Source organism: Parasteatoda tepidariorum, chromosome 3 (genome assembly GCF_043381705.1).
Source record: "Parasteatoda tepidariorum isolate YZ-2023 chromosome 3, CAS_Ptep_4.0, whole genome shotgun sequence".
NCBI lineage: Eukaryota > Metazoa > Arthropoda > Arachnida > Araneae > Theridiidae > Parasteatoda > Parasteatoda tepidariorum.
In genome coordinates, this window is record NC_092206.1 from 9,869,765 (window position 1) to 9,893,559 (window position 23,795).

The 23,795-nt window shown below is 30.1% G+C and overlaps 1 protein-coding gene across 1 annotated transcript in view; it reads right to left on the minus strand.

The window, feature by feature from the left end:
* LOC107441470 (voltage-dependent T-type calcium channel subunit alpha-1I) overlaps positions 1-23,795 on the minus strand; it is a 313,139-nt gene that overhangs the window by 15,221 nt on the left and 274,123 nt on the right. The window contains exons 21-33 of the mRNA XM_043045682.2: positions 23,339-23,399; positions 21,233-21,417; positions 19,641-19,767; positions 17,977-18,105; positions 15,821-15,910; positions 14,716-14,908; positions 12,375-12,526; positions 10,575-10,684; positions 8,059-8,189; positions 5,885-6,034; positions 4,388-4,509; positions 3,012-3,266; positions 453-579 (exon numbers count right to left, since the gene is read on the minus strand). Of these exons, the coding sequence (XP_042901616.2) occupies positions 453-579; positions 3,012-3,266; positions 4,388-4,509; positions 5,885-6,034; positions 8,059-8,189; positions 10,575-10,684; positions 12,375-12,526; positions 14,716-14,908; positions 15,821-15,910; positions 17,977-18,105; positions 19,641-19,767; positions 21,233-21,417; positions 23,339-23,399 (1,832 nt within the window). The remainder of the gene's footprint in view (positions 1-452; positions 580-3,011; positions 3,267-4,387; positions 4,510-5,884; positions 6,035-8,058; positions 8,190-10,574; positions 10,685-12,374; positions 12,527-14,715; positions 14,909-15,820; positions 15,911-17,976; positions 18,106-19,640; positions 19,768-21,232; positions 21,418-23,338; positions 23,400-23,795) is intronic.

Genomic DNA, 23,795 nt, shown 5'->3' on the forward strand with positions numbered 1-23,795 from the left:
TTTTCCAAAGGTAACATTTTCCCATCAAATTACTGGTAGGTATAGTTACCTGGTAAGTACTTTCTAAGCTTCAAAATTTCTATTAGATAATAGCCCAATACAGCAGTAGTATCTCAATATTTTGGGAACAATCATGTTCCCCCCCCCACGAAGAATACCATCTTGCATAATTCGAAAATGTGGCTTATTATATCTCCCTAAGCCCTTTATACATACAGGGTGAATAGCATATGAGTACCAGCTTTGAAAATTAAGTAAATGAAATAATTTATTGATAATATAAAGCCGTAAGATTTTGTTGCGTAGCTTTTTGTATTTATATATTAAATCCAAGACTGAATAAAAAATACAAAATTATCAACAACTGCGTAAATTAAGCAGTCTAAAAATGCATTAAATAGTATTTCAATTGTATTTTAAGCAATGGACTAAGTATTATTAAAAATATTTACTTTTGCCCTCATCTGAAAAACGGAAGATGAAGTTAGCTGGGAGTGAGGACATCTTAACAAGTTTTCTGTGAGCGAGTTGTCTTTCTTCCTCAAGCTTCTTTGCTTCTCTTCTTTTCTCACGTCCATGCTGCAACAAAAAAAAAAAAAAAAAAAAAATAAAAAAAAANAAAAAAAAAAAAAAAAAAAAAAAAAAAAGAAAGAAATACAAACATTGGAAGAGTTATGTATGACCCCTAGTGTGATATCTATCTAAAACACTTGCTGTATTAAGAAGCTATTCTGCCAAGTTTTTAAAGATAGCGGTTTTCCGTAGAAAAATATATTTTACAAATTTGTGATTTCTATCTAAAAACGTATCCTTATGAAGCTAAAGAAAGAACATTGATTTATCCTGCCAAGTTTTTAAACATAGCGGTTTACAATTGAAAAATATATTTTACAAATTTATGATTTCTATCTAAAAACGTGTCCTTTTGAAGCAGAAGAAAGAACATTGATTTATTCTGCCAAGTTTTTAGACATAGCAGTTTTCAGTAGAAAAATATATTTTACAAATTTGTGATTTCTATCTAAAAACGTATCCTTATGAAGCTAAAGAAAGAACATTGATTTATCCTGCCAAGTTTTTAAACATAGCGGTTTACAATTGAAAAATATATTTTACAAATTTATGATTTCTATCTAAAAACGTGTCCTTTTGAAGCAGAAGAAAGAACATTGATTTATTCTGCCAAGTTTTTAGACATAGCAGTTTTCAGTAGAAAAATATATTTTACAAATTTGTGATTTCTATCTAAAAACGTATCCTTATGAAGCTAAAGAAAGAACATTGATTTATCCTGCCAAGTTTTTAAACATAGCGGTTTACAATTGAAAAATATATTTTACAAATTTATGATTTCTATTTAAAAACGTGTCCTTTTGAAGCAGAAGAAAGAACATTGATTTATTCTGCCAAGTTTTTAAACATAGCGGTTTACAATTGAAAAATATATTTTACAAATTTCTGATATCTATCTAAAAACGTATCCTTATGAAGTTGAAGAAAGAACATAGATTTATTCTGCCAAGTTTTTAGACATAGCAGTTTTCAGTAGAAAAATGTATTTTATAAATTGATGAGCATGGTTAACATTTTTCAAATTCATTATCTTAACCTTTAAGGATTTTCTTGATGAAGAATTTATTTAAAAAAGTGATGCTGTCGTCATTTGAGTTTTCGTATATGTTTGAAAAATATTTGCAAAAAGTCTTTCTTTAACTGAGCGATTAAAATTTTGAATTACTTACTTATTTAAAATTATTACAAGCGAATTCAACAGTGTGTGGGAAAAAAAAGAGCGATCACAGGTTATCTATTGGCAAAATGGTTGTTGTCTAATTTTTTTTTACCCTCTTTATATGTGATATTCACCTGAATTAGTATTGAAAACGATCCAATTTGAATTGTAGGTTAGAATTTCTGATTCCTAATTAAAACAATAAAAAGAAAAATATCGTTCAAATGATGAAATTCTCTTTTATTCACAACGCAAGAAGTATTTATGAGATATCTCTGGTCCCATATCTCAAAAGTAAATTCACCAACTTAATGCATAAAAAAAATTAAAAAGTGAAGAAAAAGGAATTCTGAAAAATTATAAAAAGCAGCGGACTCCATAGCAACGCATGCAATGACGACGCATGCCTGCTGTTTACTATTACTCTTGAACACAGTTGAAAAGTGTGATGATGTCCAAATAAGGTGCGCACGCCATCAAACCCAAAACAACACCCATTTTGCCAATGGGTAATAATAACATATATTATCATAACAGATTTCTTGACGTATTAGAGGAGGGAACAAGGGTATAGTTAGTCATGCATGGTTCGCACAAGGAAAAAATTATGATCAAAACAAAATTGGTACTTCAAAGAAATGACTCTTAGGAAAGATCTGTGTATGGATAGTTATTAACCATAGAACCAATAAGTCAAAAAGAGACTTTTCATCGAGCGCTTTATTCGTGACTAGGAGACAATTTATTGCATTGGATGTTTTTTGCGTTCTTTTATCTTTAGTATTAAAGAAATGACTGCAAATGTGCGATTTCATAATTTCTTATGGTATTGTCTTTAAGTGTCAGTCTGTTTACAAGATATTTGTTTTTTTCAAGCTTCTCTCTCTCTTAAACTTATTAAATTATATTTAAGTTTGAATGGAATGCTTAACTGAGACTTGTGAGTTTCGCAGTTTCAGTAAATCTTAGTGCCAAAAACAGCACGGGATTGCAGTGGCAATGTGGTCGGTGCGAGCCGGGTACGGAATTCGTATAGACCAGCCATCGCCGGGATTCGAACTTGGCTCACCTCATTGGAAGGCGATCGCTTTATTCCCTGAGCTACCACTGCTCAAAGACGAATATTAGAAAAATACTTAAAAATTTTAATTCTTGTTAATTTGTTCTTTCAAATCTTTTATTGGTTCTATGGTTCAGATAATTTTTTTAATGCAATAATTACGTTACCTAATTTTTAACCAATTTCAATGTGTTTGATAAATTATGAAGTAAATCGTACCTTCCTCCTGACACTATCGGCAGCTTGTAGTTCGGCTTCAATCTGTCTTTCAATTTCAGCGTCCAATTCTATATCGTCGTCCATATGCTTATGAGACTCCTCGAGGTGCTTCATGAGCACTGCGACGACAACATTCACCAGCACAAACTGTGCCATTAGTACAAACACTACGAAGTACAGAGGGGCGATCACGGGAGAGACACAACAGTTACGAATGCAGTCGCTCGACGGATCACAGTTCTCTCGCAGTGTGTCCTGTGGGTTGTATGAACTTTAAATATTTTATGTAAGCACAAAAGATATTGGTAATGCAAAAAAGTTAGTAAGCTTTACGCTAGTTTCCATGCAATCTTGTATGGCTAGCTTTGTAAACCATACTCGCTGCTAAGTTAATCCCATTAAAATGTGTTCTAACTTCTCATTTTAATTTAAATCGATTATTAAAATCTTCTATTTTTCCTTAAAAGATTCAAATTTTTATTCAATAATAAATTTACAGTGAACAGCTGACTTGCTATTTGTGACTGTGACATTGTCCTGCTCGCGTTGTTGCTACTCATTATCAATCATACGCAACGGATAGGCCTGTACACAGTCGATTGCTAAGTGCATTGCTGGAGCTAGCACACTAACAAGCGGGATCTTAATACAGCTCTCACGAACAGCTCTCGAAACTCGGTGATTTTCATACAGCTCACCCGACCTCTCACAAAACAGCAATGAATTAACTAGTGGGACCTGTTTATCGAATTCTATCACAGATAAAATTTTGCTAGGGGGGGGGAATGCAGCTTAGATACCACTACAGCTATTCAATTCCCATTCACTAGTATATAAGACTTGTTAACTCGATTCTGTCTTGAGTTACCTTTTGACAGATGACAGTTGATATTTTCGGCAGTCTGCACACCCATAGCAAGACTACTAATCAACTGTGCAATCCTAAGTAATCTTGCAATAATTCATTTATATTTTGATTTTTTTAAAAACATTTTTCAGCTCTTGGTTTACCAGAACCCGCTTTTTTCTGTACTTAAAATTCTAAATGACCATCGGATTTGTGATCGAATTAGCCATGAAAGAGCTTAAGAAATCGGACTGCAAAAGCCAAAAAAGAAAAATTCTTTTTATTTATTTATTTTTAAGTGTGATAATTATAATTTAAAGTGGTTTTTTTCCCCACTGAAGCTGTTTTTTCTCGACTGAAAGAACTTTTTTTTTGTTTAGTTTCAGCGCTTTGTTGACCGAAAAACCGTATTAATTTATTTTTATGTAAACATTTATTGAATCTTTGTCTTCCAGTTCGTTGTAATTTATTTTTTTACTTTAATTAATTAAAAAAATAAACTATAAGCATTATTTTTAAAACAACTTACTTTCATAATTCCGTTCCAGTTGTCTCCTGTGGCCACCCGGAACAATGTGAGGAATGCCATCCCAAAGTTCCGAAAATGAGCATGTTCCCCGAGACCCTGGCATGGATAGTCGTCAGTACATTCTGTGACAGAAATATCGACTATACCAACAACCAGACACTCAAAAGTTAATGTTGGAAAGTAAAATCATTATGCAAATAATTAATGTCTACGATTTAGTTCAATTCTTGCTATTAGTTCACAGTCTCCCTATATCTTATTCAAATTTTCAATAGTTAATAAAATATTTTTATTCATACACTCAACTTCAAATTACATTTTTTTTAAAACTTGTAGTGGTTGATACTTGATATTAATACAGTTTTTTCAAATATTAATTCATTGAATAAATACGGATGAGCGAAAAACAAAATGGATTTTTCTGATTGAAGCGTTAGTCATTGTTTTAAATTTCACCATAAGCGATTCAGCTTTTCACTTATTTTAAAAATAACATCAGTGATAATTTCTAATTTATACAGTAGGGAACCGATTATCCGGAACGATCGGGACCATCGCTATTCCGGATAACTGATGTTTCCGGTTTTCTGAATCGCTACAGTTTTTTTTATTGTCAAATTCAACTAAAAAAATATATTTGGAAATAATCTTGAAAAGAAGAAAAAAAACGATGAAGTAATACACTAATGATTGTTTCCAAAATGATGGTAAGGTTAACATCTTTCAAAAAAGAAAGAAAAATCTTGAAATCTTATGAGGAGAAGAACATTTGTTTTTTCAAAAATGGCGGGAAAATTTATCGAATTTCGTTCCGGTTATTTGGTTTTCCGGTTTTCTGATTTCCGGATAACGGGTTCTGTACTGTACCTATATTTGAATTTAAAAAAAATAGTTTATTGCTAACATTTAAATATTTAATCATTTTATATTCGCAGTGTCACATAAATTCAATAAAGAACATAACGTGTTAGCACGTGTGGTCCACGTCAACAAATTTATACTTTTATAGTAGTCTGATAGCTCGTTTTTTTTTCCTTTCAATTCCAACTGTAAGTTCACACTCTACCAATATATATTTATATATCTCGTTTAAATTTTCAAGCGTTATTAAAATACTTTTTATTTATTCCTTCAAGTTCAAATACATTTTTTTTAAACTTGTAGTGGATGACACTTGACGTTAATACAGTTTTTTCAACTATTAATTCATTCATTAAATTTAACTAATTAATTTTAGTTTTATATGGGAGAAAAATTGTAATTATTTAATAAAAATTAACTAAAATAAAAGTTTTCTTTATTGACCTAAGAAATAGACTATAATTTTTTTTTATTTTATATTACTTGTACAGAATACATTTGTAATTTCTTGCAATTAGAACTACAGAGTTGGGGAAATGTATTTGGTAAGTTTATTGGAGGAATAGTTAACTAAATAACAAAGATTGAATTATTAAAAAATGGTGATATTTAAGGTAATGAAGAAATGATTCTTACCCAGGCGACCGAACAGTTCAACTCCTAAGGCAGCAAATATAAAAAATAGGAGAAAGAATAGAAGGCCAAGGTTTCCTACTTGTGGAAGAGCTTGCATTACGGTATCAAGAAGAGCTCGAATACCTTTAGCCATTTTGAGCAATTTCAGTACTATAAACGTTAAAAAAATAAATAATCAATGATTTTAAAAATCAATAACAGAGATGGAAGAGCAGCATAATCATTTTGGAGTAAAAAAAAAAATGTATTCTGAAGAAAATATATTTGGGTTCTGCACTGTGGGCCAGAAGACCATGATCTTCGACGAAAAGTCAAAAATTAAATTTTCAACTAAAATATGTGTAGGCAGTTTTAATATAGCCCAAATTAAGTATTCGTAATCATTTTAGAGATTATAATTTACTTTTTGGACCGACGAGAGTACAATGTAATGAAAAATATGTTTAAAATTTTTTTTTAAATGTAATTTAAAATTTTTATTTCAGAAATATATATAGGAATTTCACCTTACTGTTACATTTTTATCAGAGTAATTAGTCTGAAATTGTAGTACAATTTTTTAATTTGTTGGATTAGTTAATACTCTTGACAAACTTATAGTTTATATCTTATCATTTGACATTTTACAATGTTTGAATGATTTTCGAAACTTTGTTCCAAAAAGTTCAACGAGGTAATTAGCTAAACTTTTCTTTGTTGTCTTCTTTGATGTTTCTTATATTTATTCCTTATATGTTTCTTGATGTTTCTTATATTATTGTCTCGGTATATTTAGTCCACCTTTGCAATACGGGCAAAAACCTGCCCCATTTTGCCCGTATTGCAAAGGTGGACTAAATATACCGAGAAACAAAAATTATGTTTTTTTTCTTCATGTTTTCGCGTTATATTGTAATTAATTCGCGTTATTTTGTATTATTACTTCGGGAATATAATTTGCTTTTCATTTTTAATATAAAATGACGAAAATTATTATATTTTCATTGCTATATTTAATTATTTAAACGTACTATTTTATTATTTTTATTTTTGCTCGCCATATTTCAGCCGCCATTTTGTTTTTTTAGATATTTTTAGTGTATTTCAACCATGAATTCAATTTACCTGCATATAAAACCCCCCAAATTTTGAAGCAAATTTTATCGAAGTACTAATTTTAGCCACGAAACCTTGGACGCTGACCCACTGTGTTCTGGAGCAAAAACTCTTTAGATTCAGAGAAGTATAATGGTCGTAAAATTATATTTGTAGGCATATTTGAGAGCATAAATTAACATTTTACGTCATACTAAGGAGCTAACGCTGACGCTCAACTACCCCGATGATTACTTCGTAATAGTTTCTGTTTCTTGGCATGAAGCAATTGAAATTATTGAACTAACAATATTTATACAAAAAAGAATACCTGTCCCACCACTTCCCATGTCTAAATATTTCCCTCCCTTATAATATTAAGATGTATTAGTGAACATAAATCATATTTCTAAGTAATCATTTTTTTGAAATAACATTTAAAATTAAAAGTATATTGCTATAACGAATTCGGTGAGTTCACAGCTGTAATTTAAAATTTTTGCTTATCAAACGAGCGGCTGTCTATTTTAAATAAAATTTTTGCATTTATCACTTTGTGCATGACGCTGAAAATTAAGATCGAAATCATTTAACGAATCTCTTAAACCGCAATTCATAATAGTATATTAATGTCATTTGCGCCAAAGGATAAAAATTGCAAAGCTGTTAATAAGACCAGACACCAATTTAAATAACTTTATTTTAAAGTGTAACGTAGAATTGGGTTATTATGAAGAACGAGTACTCAGCTGGTATCTTTATTCATAACCTTATCTTCATTTATGACTGTTATAGTTAGTCTAAAGTAAGAACTCCCGTAGTCATTCGTCTGGACCCTTGGCGGTGACTATGGTAACGAGGTATAATTATTTCAAGTAGGGGTGTGGGATCATTGTTTAGGACTGGTTTGGGCTTGGGTCGGTGAGAAAAAAGGAATCTTTTTCTTCGGTTTAGTGTGTTAGCCCTAGAGTGAAGAGAAGCTACCCTCCCTGAAATGAGCTATTCTTCTTTCCATAGCATCAGACTTCGTGTCGGAGGGAGTTTTTACCATAGACAAACTATAGATAAGAAACAATTATTGCAATTTATGGATATATTACCTCTTGCTATTCTTAAGACTCTCATCACTCGAATGATTGTCGGATTAATTGGTATAACTTCGGATTCCATTTCTTCCAAAACGATACCAATTACGGAGAGGATTACGATTCCAACATCTAATTGGTTCCATCTATATTCAGAAGATTTGTTTTTAATCAGAAACTTAAAATAATATTTTTTCAAATAAAATTATATTTTGAAAACAGCGAGAAAGGAATTCCCAGTTTCTGACCAAATTATTAGATGCGCTATAAGATTCTATGTAAAATCTTAATTATCAGGTTATACTACACAGCTTTATTGTTTTTTACTCGATTGAAACCGGTTTGCACTTGCTTACATTCGTATATTGATTGGTTAACATTGTAATGCAATATGTTAAAAATAAATACAAATAGGAAATATATAAAAAAATCTCTTGAATCGAAACTCATTACTTGTATGTTTAAACTTAAAAATATTGCATAGATACTCGTGCAAAAGATGTAACTACTAAAAAACTACAGTGCGTCTAATAATTTGGACTAATTATAAAAATATACTAATATAATACTTGATATAATAAATATTCTATATTTATATATTATATCGTCCGATTTATTCAATGGTCGAATTTATATAATATATCGTCTAATCTAACCAATTGATACACGAACGTAAACAAGTGCAAACCGGTTTCAGTCGCGTGAAAACAGTAATGCTGTATATAGTATCACCTGATAATTAAGATTTTACATAGAATCTTACAGTGCGTCTAATAATTTGGCCACAGAGACTGTAATTTACCCAATAAATATGTTTAGAAGCTTACGAAATACAGGCATTCTCTACAATACAATCTACAAAGTATTACGCATGCAAAATATTCTATATACATTTTGGGCAAAAGTAATTGAACATTTAATCAGATAGTAAAAATTGAAAAATGAGATTCAAGTATAAAATATAAGGAGATTAGTATTTAAATTTATAAGTATTACGTGATATATTACCATATGTACCGTGATATATTATTACGTGATATAGCATGTCCGAAAAAGTAATTGAAAATTATTTCTCTCTCCATAATTTATTTTTTAATTGTATCAACCGTAATAATATAATTTTAATTAAATATCTTAAAACTCTAAAAATATGTTGGGATCAAACTGCGGCACAATAAAAAAAAAAAAGAAAAACATTTGAATAACTTTTGTTTTAAAAACCGGACTTTCATGTACTAAAAACCAATCTTGATGGTTCAAAAAATTAATTTCAAATATACTAATTAAATTTAATTAGTTACAGAATCAGACAAAAACGTTTTTAATAACCTCAAATTGACCACTTTTGACTGACTAAACCATTGCGACCATATCTCCAATATTGCTGCCACTTTGATACTCAGTCTGTATTTTTCAGCACTTTGAGTGCAGTATTTTGGAGCCGTGCCACACATTGAATGAGTTAAAATATAATTCTTTCTCGTCTGCGTCTTTTACTTAAATTAGATTTATTATTTGTTTATGTATTTTATTGTAACCGTGATATATTTTCGTTTTGTGTACCTGGCAACTTCAATGCATAATTAGTTTGTTTATGTTCCACACGGCATGTTTTTGTGTTAAGTCTCTGTGTAAATATATAGTGAAAGAATTGAAATCCTTGAGAAATAATCTTCGTGAAAGAATTTAGAATGTGTCAATTAAGAGAATTGATACTTAACGGGCTTGCCTTACTCGAAACGGAATGGAATAAACAATTGCTAATGTAAACAAATGCCACGTTTCAACAACCAAATAGGATCTAGATACTCACACAACGTCATTTGCAGGTATCCCATTGTGGGCTCTTCATACAGCATAGTTTGGGAAGCACAGACATTTAGAAACCACCAAATGGTACTTTTAGGTGCAGAGCACCACCTAGCGGCGCACTAAAGAACATTTCAGCTGGATAAGCCTTATGATAGGCCCTATCTTTTCTTTAAGTTTGTACTAGATACGATACCATATATACTATATTAACTATCATATGTACTATTTTAACTGCTACATGAACTAGATTTTTGTACTAGATATATATTTATATATATATATAGAATGAAAAAAGTTGAAAAGCAGAAATGCCAGAAGAGTCTTTTATACCTTGTTGATTCTGTTTTTTGACATTGATTGTCTAAAATATGTGTCAAGTATTTATCATTTCATAATTCAATGTCCAATTTCTAACATTTGAAGTATTATATATTTTGATACATAATTGGCAATATAATTCATAATTAATAAGAAATTTAAGAGTTTTGAGTAATTCTAAGTAAAATTATTTTTTATTTTCAATATTTAAAAGAATCATCGCATTTTTTAATCACATAATTCTTTTAAAGAAAGTTTTATTCTACTAAATTGTTTTTGTTCTTTCTGTTTGAAGCATTATAAAATATTTTCTATTTGAAAGTGTGAGATTATTTTTTGGGAGATCTTTTAATATAGACTTTTAACCATTTTCAAAAGCGAATAGGATAGGAAATACTCACCGATCTGAAAGATATCTACGAAGTCCTAAGGCAACAATTTTCATTGCCGCTTCTAAAATGAAGACGGCAGTAAAAAAGTAGTTGAAAACCTTTAGGGCATATACAAGCTCCTAAGAAAGATACGAAAATATTATAATTGATCCTTTATTAAAACTGAAAACGAGGGAAATTTAATTAAAAAGAATTATTTTAGCGAAAGCATATGTAATTTGTTTTTATAACTTGATAAATTCTCGTGACTGAGGCACCACAATTCTACGTTATTTAATTATTTTTTGAGTTACCATATCAATTTTGCATCTTACAATAATATACCATAACAATTCAAGTCAAAATTCTTGTTGGTCGAATCGAAAATGTTTGATGGTTTATGTTGATTTCTGTGCGATTCATGATGGCCCAATATCATTTGATTGTCACCATCATCCAACATTTTCCATTACGCGTTCATGGTTTTTGATATGCCAACACTTTTCCATCATTCTATGGTGGAAAATGCTACTTTAATGTTATGATGGTTAACCATCAGGAGAAGTTTGATTCTCATGTATCAATAATCCATAATGATCCGTGATGGTTCATGAGGGTTCCAACTATACACTTCCTTGATGGTTTAATGGGAATTCTTGTTGGTTCTCAGGAACCATCAGTTACCATCAAAACAATTTGTTTTTTTTTTATGTTGGTCCATCATAAATTAATCAGTACTCCCACATGATGGTGGTTCATGATTGTTCCAACATTTCATTTTTAAGAAACTATGACACACAATTCTGATGGTTCAACGAACAATTCATGACGGATCATGATGGTTTCAACTAAACATTTTCATGATGGTTTATTTGGAATTCTTGTTGGTTCTCGGGAATATGTCTTCAAAACAATTTGGTTCTTTTTTATGTTATACCATCATAAATCAGTCCGAATTTCCACATTGAGATGATGGTTACCATAAAAAAATATAATGGTTCATGATGGAATTACTGATGGTTACCATCGAGGTAACATTGGTCCATCAATGAAAAGCCATCAAAAACTTTGAATTGGGAACATGATTGCTTTTCTAAAAGGATACAATCCATTTAATGAGAAATTTTTTTAAAAAAGTTAGACTTTTTTTAAAAGTTAGATTAATAATGCCCAAAGTGAGCCATACTTTTTCCAAAAGAATATATCTTCACATTAAACTAGTATTGCTCCCAGAAAAGTACTTTACAAGCTTCAGGAATTTTTACTAGCATAATGCACTGAAACATCTTTTTATTACCATGATATCGTAAATCAAGTTCCTTTTTATATGTATAAAGCCGTTGCCGAGTGGAAGGATTAAAACAGATCTTAGGCAGGGAAAGAGGGCACAAAATTTATTTAATAATTGTTGGACAGAGAACAGTTATCAAAGTGACTCAAAATCGTTGTGCTCCTCAATAAAAGTTAGGGAAATTCTTGCAAAGTAAATCAGTAAAATATTTCGTTTTAGGGAAAACTTAGTAATTATAATTTGTCTGTTAAATAGGTCCATGGAAAAAGTCTTTCCCACGAATTAGTTAAAGAGATAATCACCAAAATGGTAATTAATGCATACTTGAACTAAAAGTAGATTAAACGACAGGATGTGAATTTTAAAATGTGAGAAAGAGCATTTCGTTTTGAACAATAAATTAAGACAAAAGATTTACAGAAAAGGAATAACATAAGATTAGCTGAAGCTTTTTATGTTACATATATATATATAAATAAAGTTTTTGGTAAATGTCAAAATATCTATTAGTAAAATATAATGGAACGAAATTCTCTTACCATGGGCATCATGTAAAATTCTGTTGCCATAGTGACAACATTTAGCCCGATGACTGCAGCAATTGCTAAGTCAAAATACTTGCTTGTAATGATGTTATGAGTGAGAAGACGTGGCTTTGAGTAGTTGATGTAATAGGGTGGTTCTCGCATTTCTAGAATGAATAAACAAATAAAAACTTTGAAATAAATAGATATTGAAGTGATTTATGGTGAAATTTTGACTATAAGATGTGATACAGTTGAAAATTTAAGATTCTAAAATTGTATTAACTTCTAATTTGTTAATTTTTAGACTGGGTGATTTGTAATGACCATACTCGATATGTATTTTTAGAGTTCATGTTAAAGATGAAGTAAAACACATAATACAGTGCAGAACCCGTTATCCGGAAATCAGAAAACCGGAAAACCAAAAAACCGTAACGAAATTCGAAAAATTTTCCCGCCATTTTTTAAAAAAGAAAAAAATTTCTCCTCATAAAATTTTAGGATTTTTCTTTCTTTTTTGAAAGATGTTTACCTTACCATCTTACCATCATTTTGGAAATAATCATTAGTGTATTTCATCGTTTTTTCTTCTTTTGAAGATTATATCCAAATGTTTTTTTTTTCAGTTTGGTTTAACAATTAAAAAAACGGCTTTTTGTAGCGATGCAGAAAACCGGAAAAATCAGTTATCCGGAATAGCGATGGTCCCGATCATTCCGGATAATCGGTTCCCTACTGTAATTTTTTTTTTAAAAGTCCATTCCTACTTACGTCAACAGAAAAAAACTTTATTTTAGTTACTTTTTATTAAATGATTACAATTTTTTCTCTCTTATAAAACTAAAATTAATTACTTAAATTTAATTAATATCTGAAAAAAATTGTACTAACATCAAGTATCATCCCCTTCAAGTTTAAAAAAGTGTATCTGAATTTTAGTGGATGAATAAAAAGTATTTAAAGTAGTAAACAAGATATAAGGCGAATGTGAACTAATAGTAGGAATTGAAAAAAATGACTTAGCGGTCGTACTGTTTGACTTTCACTAGAACTCATCTTGCTAACGGTTACTATGGTTACAAAATCAAGTCACTTCAAATAGTGGAGTGCGACCGTTTCGGATTGTTTTAGGTTGGGGGAGTCATATTATAACTTCAATTCTTCTCTAACAAAAATTTTTCAAGTAATTTTGTACCTTTTTAATAGCACCTATTATCATAAGTAAATACAATACCAATAGTATATATTAATTGATTACTCACCGTTGACGTGTTAACTCATCTAGCCTGATTAAAAGCTTCATTGGCTTCAACTAAATTGGATTCAAACAAAACTAGAAAAACCCATAGGGGCAAACCGTGGTAAAATGCATTTCCACACGCAATGGAAAGATGGTGAGGTATCAATGTCGTTTACAAGAGAATCAGCATTCATATGAATAAAACAAGATTCCTGGTCATCAAAGTGAGTTTAAGTGACTTAGGTGAAAATAAATTTAGCATTGTCGAAATTGAATTTATACCCAAGATACATACAAGAATTTATACCAACAATATGCAGCAATTGATGATTTCGTGTTCCTAAATTCTGAATTTTTTTGAAGCGTGTCTAATATATCATAACATATTTCAAAATTGTTATTTATCTACATAGTTTTCACAAACTTCTACACTATTTTTTTTTGGAAATTTTTTTTAATTCCCGTAATGACATAGAAAAAGTAGGTTGTGTAGTTAAAATTCAGATTTTTTTAAAGAAGTTTTTAATAAAGTTAAAGAAGTGAAATACATTTTCTAATAAGAAATTTTTTTAAAAAATTTTTTTTTACAAAAAAGGGGAGAAAATAGTCTAAATATGGAAAGTCGTTAAGTAGTAACAGAATACGATGATTCTCTTGAGAAAAACAGTAGAGTATGATACAATGACGAGGAAGGAGTAGAGAGATAGGAGATTTCTTATATATTTCTTCCACATCGAATGCTTTTATATGCCATCAAATCAAGGGTAATTGTTTCTAACACTGGAAGAAGTTTAACATCATACTTGACGTGCTATGAAGGCTTCGACGTTCATTTCATTATTTGCTTTGTTTCATGGCATAAAACATAATTCTTGAATTTGAAATTTCTTCAATTCTTTTCTAAGTAAATACTATTTATTCTTCCTGATACCTTCAACAAAAATTTGGAAAACTGCTAAAATTTCAGGACAATTTTTGAAACGTTTAATAATTAAGGACACTTCCTTTTTTTAAAAAAAAGAATTTGAGGACAACTATGAGTTTTACCTTGAACATACATAGTTGAGTTTTACCTTGAAATAAAAAATATTTTATGATCTTATTTATACTCACTTCTTCTCTTCCTCTCGAGCTTCTTAGCCCTTTTCGCTGCTCGAAGCGCCTTCTCCTCTTTCTCTTGCTCTTCTCTACATCGATGAAAATTCTCTACTACAACACCCACAAACATGTTGAGCACAAAGAAAGCCACCAGCAAGAGGAAAGATATAAAATAGAGAAGCCGCCATTCGTTGTAATTCACGATGGGCTGTCAATGAAACATTGCTGTTTACAAACATTTTCAGAAATAAAACAACTATTCAATTAATGTCAACAAACCAGCCATAAATTAGAAGCTGTAGCTCAAAACATGGTATAAACAAATTATACAACCTCCCCAAGTAGCGCATATCTTAAAAACGCAGCTTCAGCAAAAAATATATTTTACACTTAATATGTTCTGTTTTCGTTTCAATTTTTTTTGCTCCTCATACTATTGGTTTTTATATTTCGGTTTGGCTATATTGATACAATATTAGAAAGCACTTCTTTTTGCGGATATAATTGCGTGAGCTGATGATTGATACATATATACATATAGGCAACCCTTTTACTTCGAAAGTGACCGAATGTTACAGTGTTGAATTAACCGGTCACCGTCGAATAGTGATCGAACGGGTTTGAAGAAATCGAATCGAAGAAGCGCGTTTCAGCTGCATAAGGGTATAGATTGCACCGTACAATAATTCAGTTAGGTTTCAATCGAACACCTTATAAAGCACATTTTCCTTGCCTTATGGTTCAAGATATTATGGCTCAAAGAATTTCTATGACAGTAAAGGATCACAATCCTTATGTCGTATATTTTTGTTAGAAAAATGCTAGTCCATTACGATGAGTTACTAAGTAATTTGAGCACATTCAGACAAGAAGAACAATTTTAAAATTCTATGTTATTGTTTGACATCAAAACAAGCATCTTATCTTGAGAATATATGTTTTTTTTTCTTCTTTAGAGAGCAAATTATAGATTACAAATTGGATTAGAAATTGGAAAGGAGTCGCCATTGATAGGAGGCGCTGGCATTTGTCAACTGTTGAAGGTGCCAAGGCCTATAAGGGGCTGTTGCGCTAACAAAGAAGAAGAAGAATTATAATTAGCCAGCAAACTTTTACAAACCTGTTGATCGACACCGACTGCATCTAAACCGGTATACATAATGTTTACCCATCCATCTTTAGAAGAGAGTACAAATAACGACATCAAAGCCTGCAATAAAAATATTTTTACTAATTTTTAAAAAAATATTATTATTACCTTGGCTATAAACATATTAATGAGGTTTAATAATTTGTATTATTTCTCTTTTATTAAAAACATAGAGAGAGGTGACATTTGCTTGATTATTTTGGATATAAAAATCACCATTCAAGTGGTAAAAACAGAATTTTTTTAAAAAAAATAGAATACAACAAAAGTTAAAGTTATCAAAATTTAAATGAAAAATTTCATTTAAAAAAAAAATAAGCTTTTTAGTGAAGCAAAACTTTTGTCTGTTGTGATATAAATCTATTTGTAATGTTATTTGTATTATTTTTTTGTTAAAAAAATTATATTTAGAAATAATTTAAACTTATTGTTTTAGAAAGAATATTTAAAAGTACGTAGTAAAATTGTGAGCACTGTTTTCTTAATAAAAATGTATTTTTTTTATAAATTTATATTTTTGAAACAGATAAAATTACATGACATTATTTTCTACATTCTTCAAATTCTTTTAATTATTTTCTTGTTATAAGCTTATTTTTAAAACAGTGAAAATTAAATGTTATTAGTTAATGAAAAAATATCTACAGTGATGAGAAATAAAATTGTTTACATTACAGGGTGTTCCAAAATTATCTTTACAACTTCAAAAATTCATAACTTCGAACATAAACAAGATATTTTTATTCTGTCTTTTGCATGTATTACTGCAACTAATAAAGTTTTTTTTCAATAGGCTGAAAAGTTATAAGTGAGGATGTGGACACCACAACAGAAAGCTCAATGCGTCTCATGGTTCATAGACACGAAATCAGATACACAGGTTAACGGAACTTCAGGACAAATTTCCAAAGAGACCCACCATCCAGACCCTCCATCCGTGCATGGCACACAAGCTTCATGAGCACCGGATCAGTATTGCTCAAAAGTGGAGCCGGACGACCCAGCACAAGTCCAGAAAATGTGGAGCGAATACGGCCATGAGACGCATTGAGCTTTCTGCTGTGGTGTCCACATCCTCACTTAAAACTTTTCAGCCAATTAAAAAAAAAAACTTTATTAGTTGCAGTAATACATGCAAAAGACAGAATATAAATATCTTGTTTATGTTCGAAGTTATGAATTTTTGAAGTTGTAAAGATAATTTTGGAACACCCTGTATTTTCTTGTTACAAATATTCTTTTAAGAGAGATAAAGTTCAATTTTCTAATTTCAGTAGGTAAATTATTTGAATTATTTATCTCTGTTTATGACAGATTAAATATTATTTCAGGAGGAAATGTCGACATTTATGAGAAATGAAATTATTTGGATTATTTTCTTGACAAAAATCTACTTTTAAGACAAGTAAAATTAAAAATTATTATTTTAGGTAGAAAGATTATTTACTATTTTCTTGATAAAAAATCTATTAAGACAGAGAAATTAAATGTTATTATTTTGGGAAGGATACAACTGCATTTATAAAAATAATAAAATTATTTAGATTATTTTCTTGATAAAAATCTATTTTTAAGACAAGTAAAATTAAAGATTATTATTTTAAGTATAACTATCTACACTAATGTGAAAAAAGATTATTTTTATTATTTTCCTGATAAAAAAACTACTTAGGCAGAAAAATTAAATGTTATTATTTTAGGAAGAAATCTATACATTTATGAGAAATGCAATTATTTGTATTATTTCCTTGACAAAAATCTACTTTTAAGGCAAGTGAAAATAAGGCAAGTGAAAATAAAGATTACTATTTTTAGTAGAAATATCTAGATTTATATGAAATAAGATTATTTTTATTATTTTCTTGATAAAAAACCATTAAGGCAGAAAAAATAAAATGTTATTAGTTTAGGAAGAAATCTATACATTTATGAGAAATGAAATTATTTGTATTATTTTCATGATAAAAATCTATTTTTAAGACATGTAAAATTAAATATTATTATTTTAGGATTATTATGAATATACACATTCACGAGAAAAAAAATATTTGTATTTTCTTGATAAGAATCTATTTTTAAACATTTTATGCAATATAATATATTTTATCATGAGTAACATAACTCACCTGACCAAGATTATCAAAATTGTAGCGTTGATTTACCCACTGGTTTCTGGGATCAGATTCGCAATCCGTTCTATTTTTAACATGCCTGATATCAGGTCCCTCGCAGTAGAACAAACTACCCTTGAACAACTATTAGAGATTAAAATATCAAACTGTATTATTGTGCCATCCAGAAAAAATTCAAAGTTTTGAATCATAGTCAGATGATTGAACATGTGTCTTATTTAAATACATTTTAAAGCATTTTTTGCTAAAAATAACAAACAATTAATTAAAAAAAAATTATAATCATTCTTAAAAAATCAAAGAACTAAAGGAATAATTATGAAAAGCAGAAGAAACATTATCATATATCAGAGCTTCCTAACCTTGCTTCCCAAGTATGGCATTATTATAATTATTTAAATAAGCTAATTAATTATTAATTATGTTGTAATTAAACATTGTGGAACTAGGGTAGGTGATACCGTAGGAATGCAGCACGAAACCTAAAAACAAGTCATTCTTTGACATTATTTTTTTGAACAATAACTGATAGCATACATTGATCTTACGCAATTAGACTGGATTTGTCCTGATTAAAAAAAAAAAAAAAAAAAAAAAAAAAAAAAAAAAAAAAAAAAACTAAAAAATTTGCCTAGAATAGAGATCATGGACGTGTGCACATTGGAACCTTTATTGTATATGATGCATCTTAGAGTAACAGAGAATAGTAAAAGAGTGGTATTGATTAATATGCTTCAATAAGACGTGGTGGCTCAGGGTATCATCTCTTTTTAACCTAAATGCGGGTTAGTTCCATCAAAAAGTCCTGCACGAGGGCAAATTTCGCCCAATACTTAATCCAGGAGCTCCATTGTCTTCTGGATTGGGTTCAAAATTACAAGGCTATGGAGTTGAGCATAAGTAGTCGTAAATCCGAAAAATTTAGCCGGTTGTTCAACATTGGTAATAAAATAAAATGAAATCTTCAATGGAGAGCAGTGGTGGCCCAGGAGATATAGCATTCACCTTCCAATGAGGTGAACCAGGTTCAAATCTCAGTGATGGCTGGGCGATACAATTGCCACATCTATCTCGTACCGACCACCGTGCCAAAGTGAAAAATATACTCAGTGGTGGACGGATCATGGGTTAGAGTCCCCTTGCCGTCAGGCAAACAGTGGAATGTTTTCCTCTCCATGTAACTTCAAGTGCGGGTTAGTTCCATCTAAAAGTCTCCCAAGAAGGCTCCCAATACTTGATCTAGGAGTTTCCTTGTCTTTTGGATTGTGTTCAAAATTATAATTATTGGTAGTTCTAAACTCAAAATTGGGTCTGCTGTTCAACGACTGGTTGTAAATTTAAAATAGGCTTCTATGATTGGATATTGCCATGGATATTCACTGATTGATTGGATATTGCCATGGATATTCACTGATTGATTGGATATTAACTGGGTATTCCAGATATTGTCATTCAGTATTACTTAGATCTAACTCTACTAAGTATAATATATACTTAAAGTATATTAAGTATAATATATACTTAATGTAATTATCTAAGATGCTAAAATCAAAGAATCTACAGGTAAACTTTTAATATACTTAAAAATTGATCTACATTTCTTTTAATATGCTAAAAATATTCCCAAAAAGGTTTTAAAAAGATTTTAAAAAGGTTACCTGTACGCCTAAAATACCAAAGATGATGAAGAAAGTGCAACAGATGAGCACAATGTTTCCGATGGGTCTAAGAGAGGATAATAGAGTCTGGACTACTAGTTTGAGTCCTGGAGCCCTATTGATGACTCTGTAATAAAATGAATATTTCAATGACGTCATTCTTATTAACACCAAAACCTGTTTGATTTCCAGTTGGAACTTGAAGGCGTTTCTAATAAGGTATTTTCCACTCCTCTCTGTTTCCTCTCACAATCAAACAGGATTTGGTGGTTTCAACCGCTTCCCTGATAATCCCGAGTTAACTCAGGTATGTAGGGGAGAGTGGGGTCAATTGTAACATTTTTTACTTAGCTATTTTTAACTAACAAAAAATCCAATATAGTATTAGTATTAATTGACAGACGAGTAAAGTAGACTATCCTCTACCAGAAAAAAAACCTTATTTTAAATGTTATTATATTTATTATTAACAATTTTTGACAGTCGTGCACTTGTTACAATTGTCCCCACTTACGGGGTCAATTGTAACAGTTCATAAATTCAACTAAAACATAGTTAATTATACATATTATCATAGTTGTGATATATTTTTTTATTGATCAAAATAGTAGTGATATTTTAGGAGTAAAAATAATAATGAGCAGAGACCTAAAGGGTTAAACTTTTAACTTCAAGGGGTTAAAAATTTTAATTTATGCTGTGAAAGGTGACAAATAAAATAATGCACATGCATCATAATATATATGATATAGGTTATGATATAGGTATTGCTCATTAAACAGTTGATTTTCTTAAAAAAAAAAAAAAAACTGCTCAAAGAAAGAAAAGAAAAATTCGGTGAAGTAAATAAAATCTCCCGGTCATTGAACGATATTGAAGAAAAAAAAAAATAAAGGAAAAATACAATGAGCAAATTTATATAAATAAAAAAAACACAGCATTAATCAACTAGTGGTATCCGTTCATCGAATTCTATCACAGATAAAATTCTGGAAAAGGAGTAATGTAGCGTAATTACCACTATAAATATTAAATACCAATTCACTAGTATATAAGACGCGTTAACTTGATTCTATCTAGGTGTACCTTTTGATAGATGAAGGTTGACATGGTCTAAGATTAAATACCTTCAAATCTATTTCAAAGACTAATATTTAACTTTTTTTCATTTGTCCAAGATAACTTGGGATAGTAAACTGATGGTAAATTAATTGTTTTTTACACATAAAAAAATTGAAATTTCAACTTAAAACTTGTGTATTATGTTTTCTTTTAGTTCCTTGTATTTATTAATGAAATAAAAATATAAGTTGATTTTTTTGTATTTTTTTTCTTCAAAAAAAAATGGTAAGGGAAGCTGTCAAACAAGCCTCGCTCATTAGTGATTCGCCAGATTTCAATATTTTTGTTTTTTTTCTTCCTTACTTCAAGAATTAGCGATCTCTAATGCATAGTTTTTTTTATACCTCATTTATGACAAGGATTCTGAAAATATACAATAAGGGTGGTAATTACGGAACACCCAGCATAAATAATTTAAAACCTTGTTTAATATGGGATAACCTAATTGAGTGATTGAAATAATTCTTCACCTGAGTGGTCTGAGTGATCTCAGAAGTCGGAAAACACGAAGGATTCCGAATATCCGGGGACTTCCGTCTGCGATAAAAGAGAGGCAAAAGTCCACCAGGGAGATGATGACCAGAGATCCGTCCATCACATTCCATCCACTCTTGAAGTAGGCTCTGTCCCCGTACCATAGACCCTTCGCAATCACCTGCGGAAAATAACAAATTGATTTATATTGTGTACAGTGCCCAAATAACTAAACGGACTACCCAGAATAACTTTGGATCTAATGACTGGATCTTCACGGTCTAGGACTCCATCTTAATGGTTCCAGGGGGTAACCTCAAATATGCTAATTAATTGGAGCAAACGATATTTACAAAACAAGGCACAGAAACTCTGAATAAACATACCTTTTTTTTTGACTGATTTGGATCTCTGACCTCCAAAATATAAGGAGTAGCAGCAATTTGGGTAATATGGTTCCAGTAGTTTGGTCAGGAAAGCTGACCAAAGTTTTGAACCCTTAATGCTAATTTTACTTTGCGAGTATTTTAACATATCTTGAGAACTTTTTAAGCGAATTAAAAAATGTTTGCACGCAAATATAATATTCCTTTTTTTCCAATGATAATCCCATATAAAATATAACTTTTAGCAAATATTTATTATTTTTTATTATTTTAATTAATAATAAAATAATGGAAAAAATTTTCAACTGCAAGGTATAAATTCTTTACATCATTTTGAAGAATGCAATTTTAAATGGCAAAATGCAAAATTTGAGTGAAATCGGTCGAATAGAACTTTGAAAAAGAAATCGTAATTCGATTTTGATCGTTACGCTGAAATACTCACAAAGTAAAATTAGCATAAAGGGGCTCAAATCTTGAACAGCTCTCCTCACACTTAAACACTATTGGAACCTTATTTCCGAGATTGTGGCTAACCCCTATATTTTGGGGATCATATATTCTAATCGGTAGAAAAAAAGGTATGTTTATTCAGAGAAAATAAGTTTTTGTGTCTGATTTTGTAACTTAAAATATCGTCTGCACTTTGTAACTTAAAATATCGTTTGCAATTTAAAATATCGTCTGTCTTTGTAACTTAAAATATTATCTGTAGATATCGTTTGCTCTAATTAATTACCATATTTGAAGTCCCCCCCTCGAGACAATAAGTTAGAGTCCTAGAACGTGAAGATCCGATCTTTAGATCAAAAGTTATTCAGGGTGGTTTGTTTATTTTTTTGCGCCATGTGCGTTCAACGCTTATTTTAAGACAATTAGATTAAATACATTCGACTTACATTAAATCTTTTTTATAAAAATAAAAATAAATGTGGAGCTAGATAGTTTCAATGTTTATTCCATAGTTATCTAAGTTCTATATTCAAGCTTAGAAAATTGTCTTTAAAATTAATAACAAATTTCAAGACTTTCTTTTTCTTGTTAAGGAGGGAGAAAATTTTGGTTCACATGAATGAAATTTTTTTTACAAACCAATTTTAGTCAGGAAGATAAAATTTCGATTTTATCCAACTTCATTTAATAGTAAAACTTTCATTTAATGAAGCAAGTAATATGATTTCCGTTTTTTATTCCTCTATTTTTTTCTATAATACTTCCCTAAATATTGATAATGTTGAGACTTGCTACTTAACTATCAACTTAAAAATGAAATTTAACATACTTATTTGAAAGATAAAAAAAAAAAAAAAAAGGAATATAATGTTGAAATTATGCATATTAAGGAAAAAACCCTGCTCCAACTATGCTAAATTAACCTGTAAGCCAGATAAAATGATTTAATAGAATATCTTTCAAGTATAAATTCGTTAGTAACAATTGATAATTTATTTCGCAATAACTATAATAATTAATTGTTTTTATTTGTTTACTTAGAGTAAATGTTACTGTGAATGATCGAAATTGGTGTTTGTTGACTTCTACCGGTGAATGTTGACAACTACATAGTTGCTTTGGAAAACGTCCGAAATATATACTAGGTCTAGTTAAACCCGGTATGCCCTACATGAATGTTTTTTTAAGTTTCAGTGCCACTGCCCGGTATACATTTGCCCGGTATACTCTACACAGATTGCCACTGCCCTGTATGCATTTTACCGATACTCCGAAAGCTGATGTTTCTCTTAACCTATCCTCCGCAGATATTAAAATATCAAATCTATATTATATAAAACGCTAATACGTACGTATGTATGTATGTATCAATAAAACCGATGATATTTCTTTTATCGCGCTGGCAACAGTTTTAATTTTTAATTGATTGCATTCGGCGCGCAAGGGCACGTAGTGAGCAACCAGATAACAATAACCAGAGTGAGCATTATCAGGTTGTTCAATTCAGATTCATGCACTAAAAACATGACAATATTTAATTTAAACTCAATTAGGAATTAATTAATTAATTGAAGTGAGAATGCTTTAAAAGGCCGCTGTTGAATTGATATTTTTCTACTGGGAGCTACCTAAACGTCTAAAAAACGTTTAAGTGTTTGTATTGAATGCATTGAATTTTTTTATATTTCGCGTTTATTTATGCATTGAATTTTCACGCTTT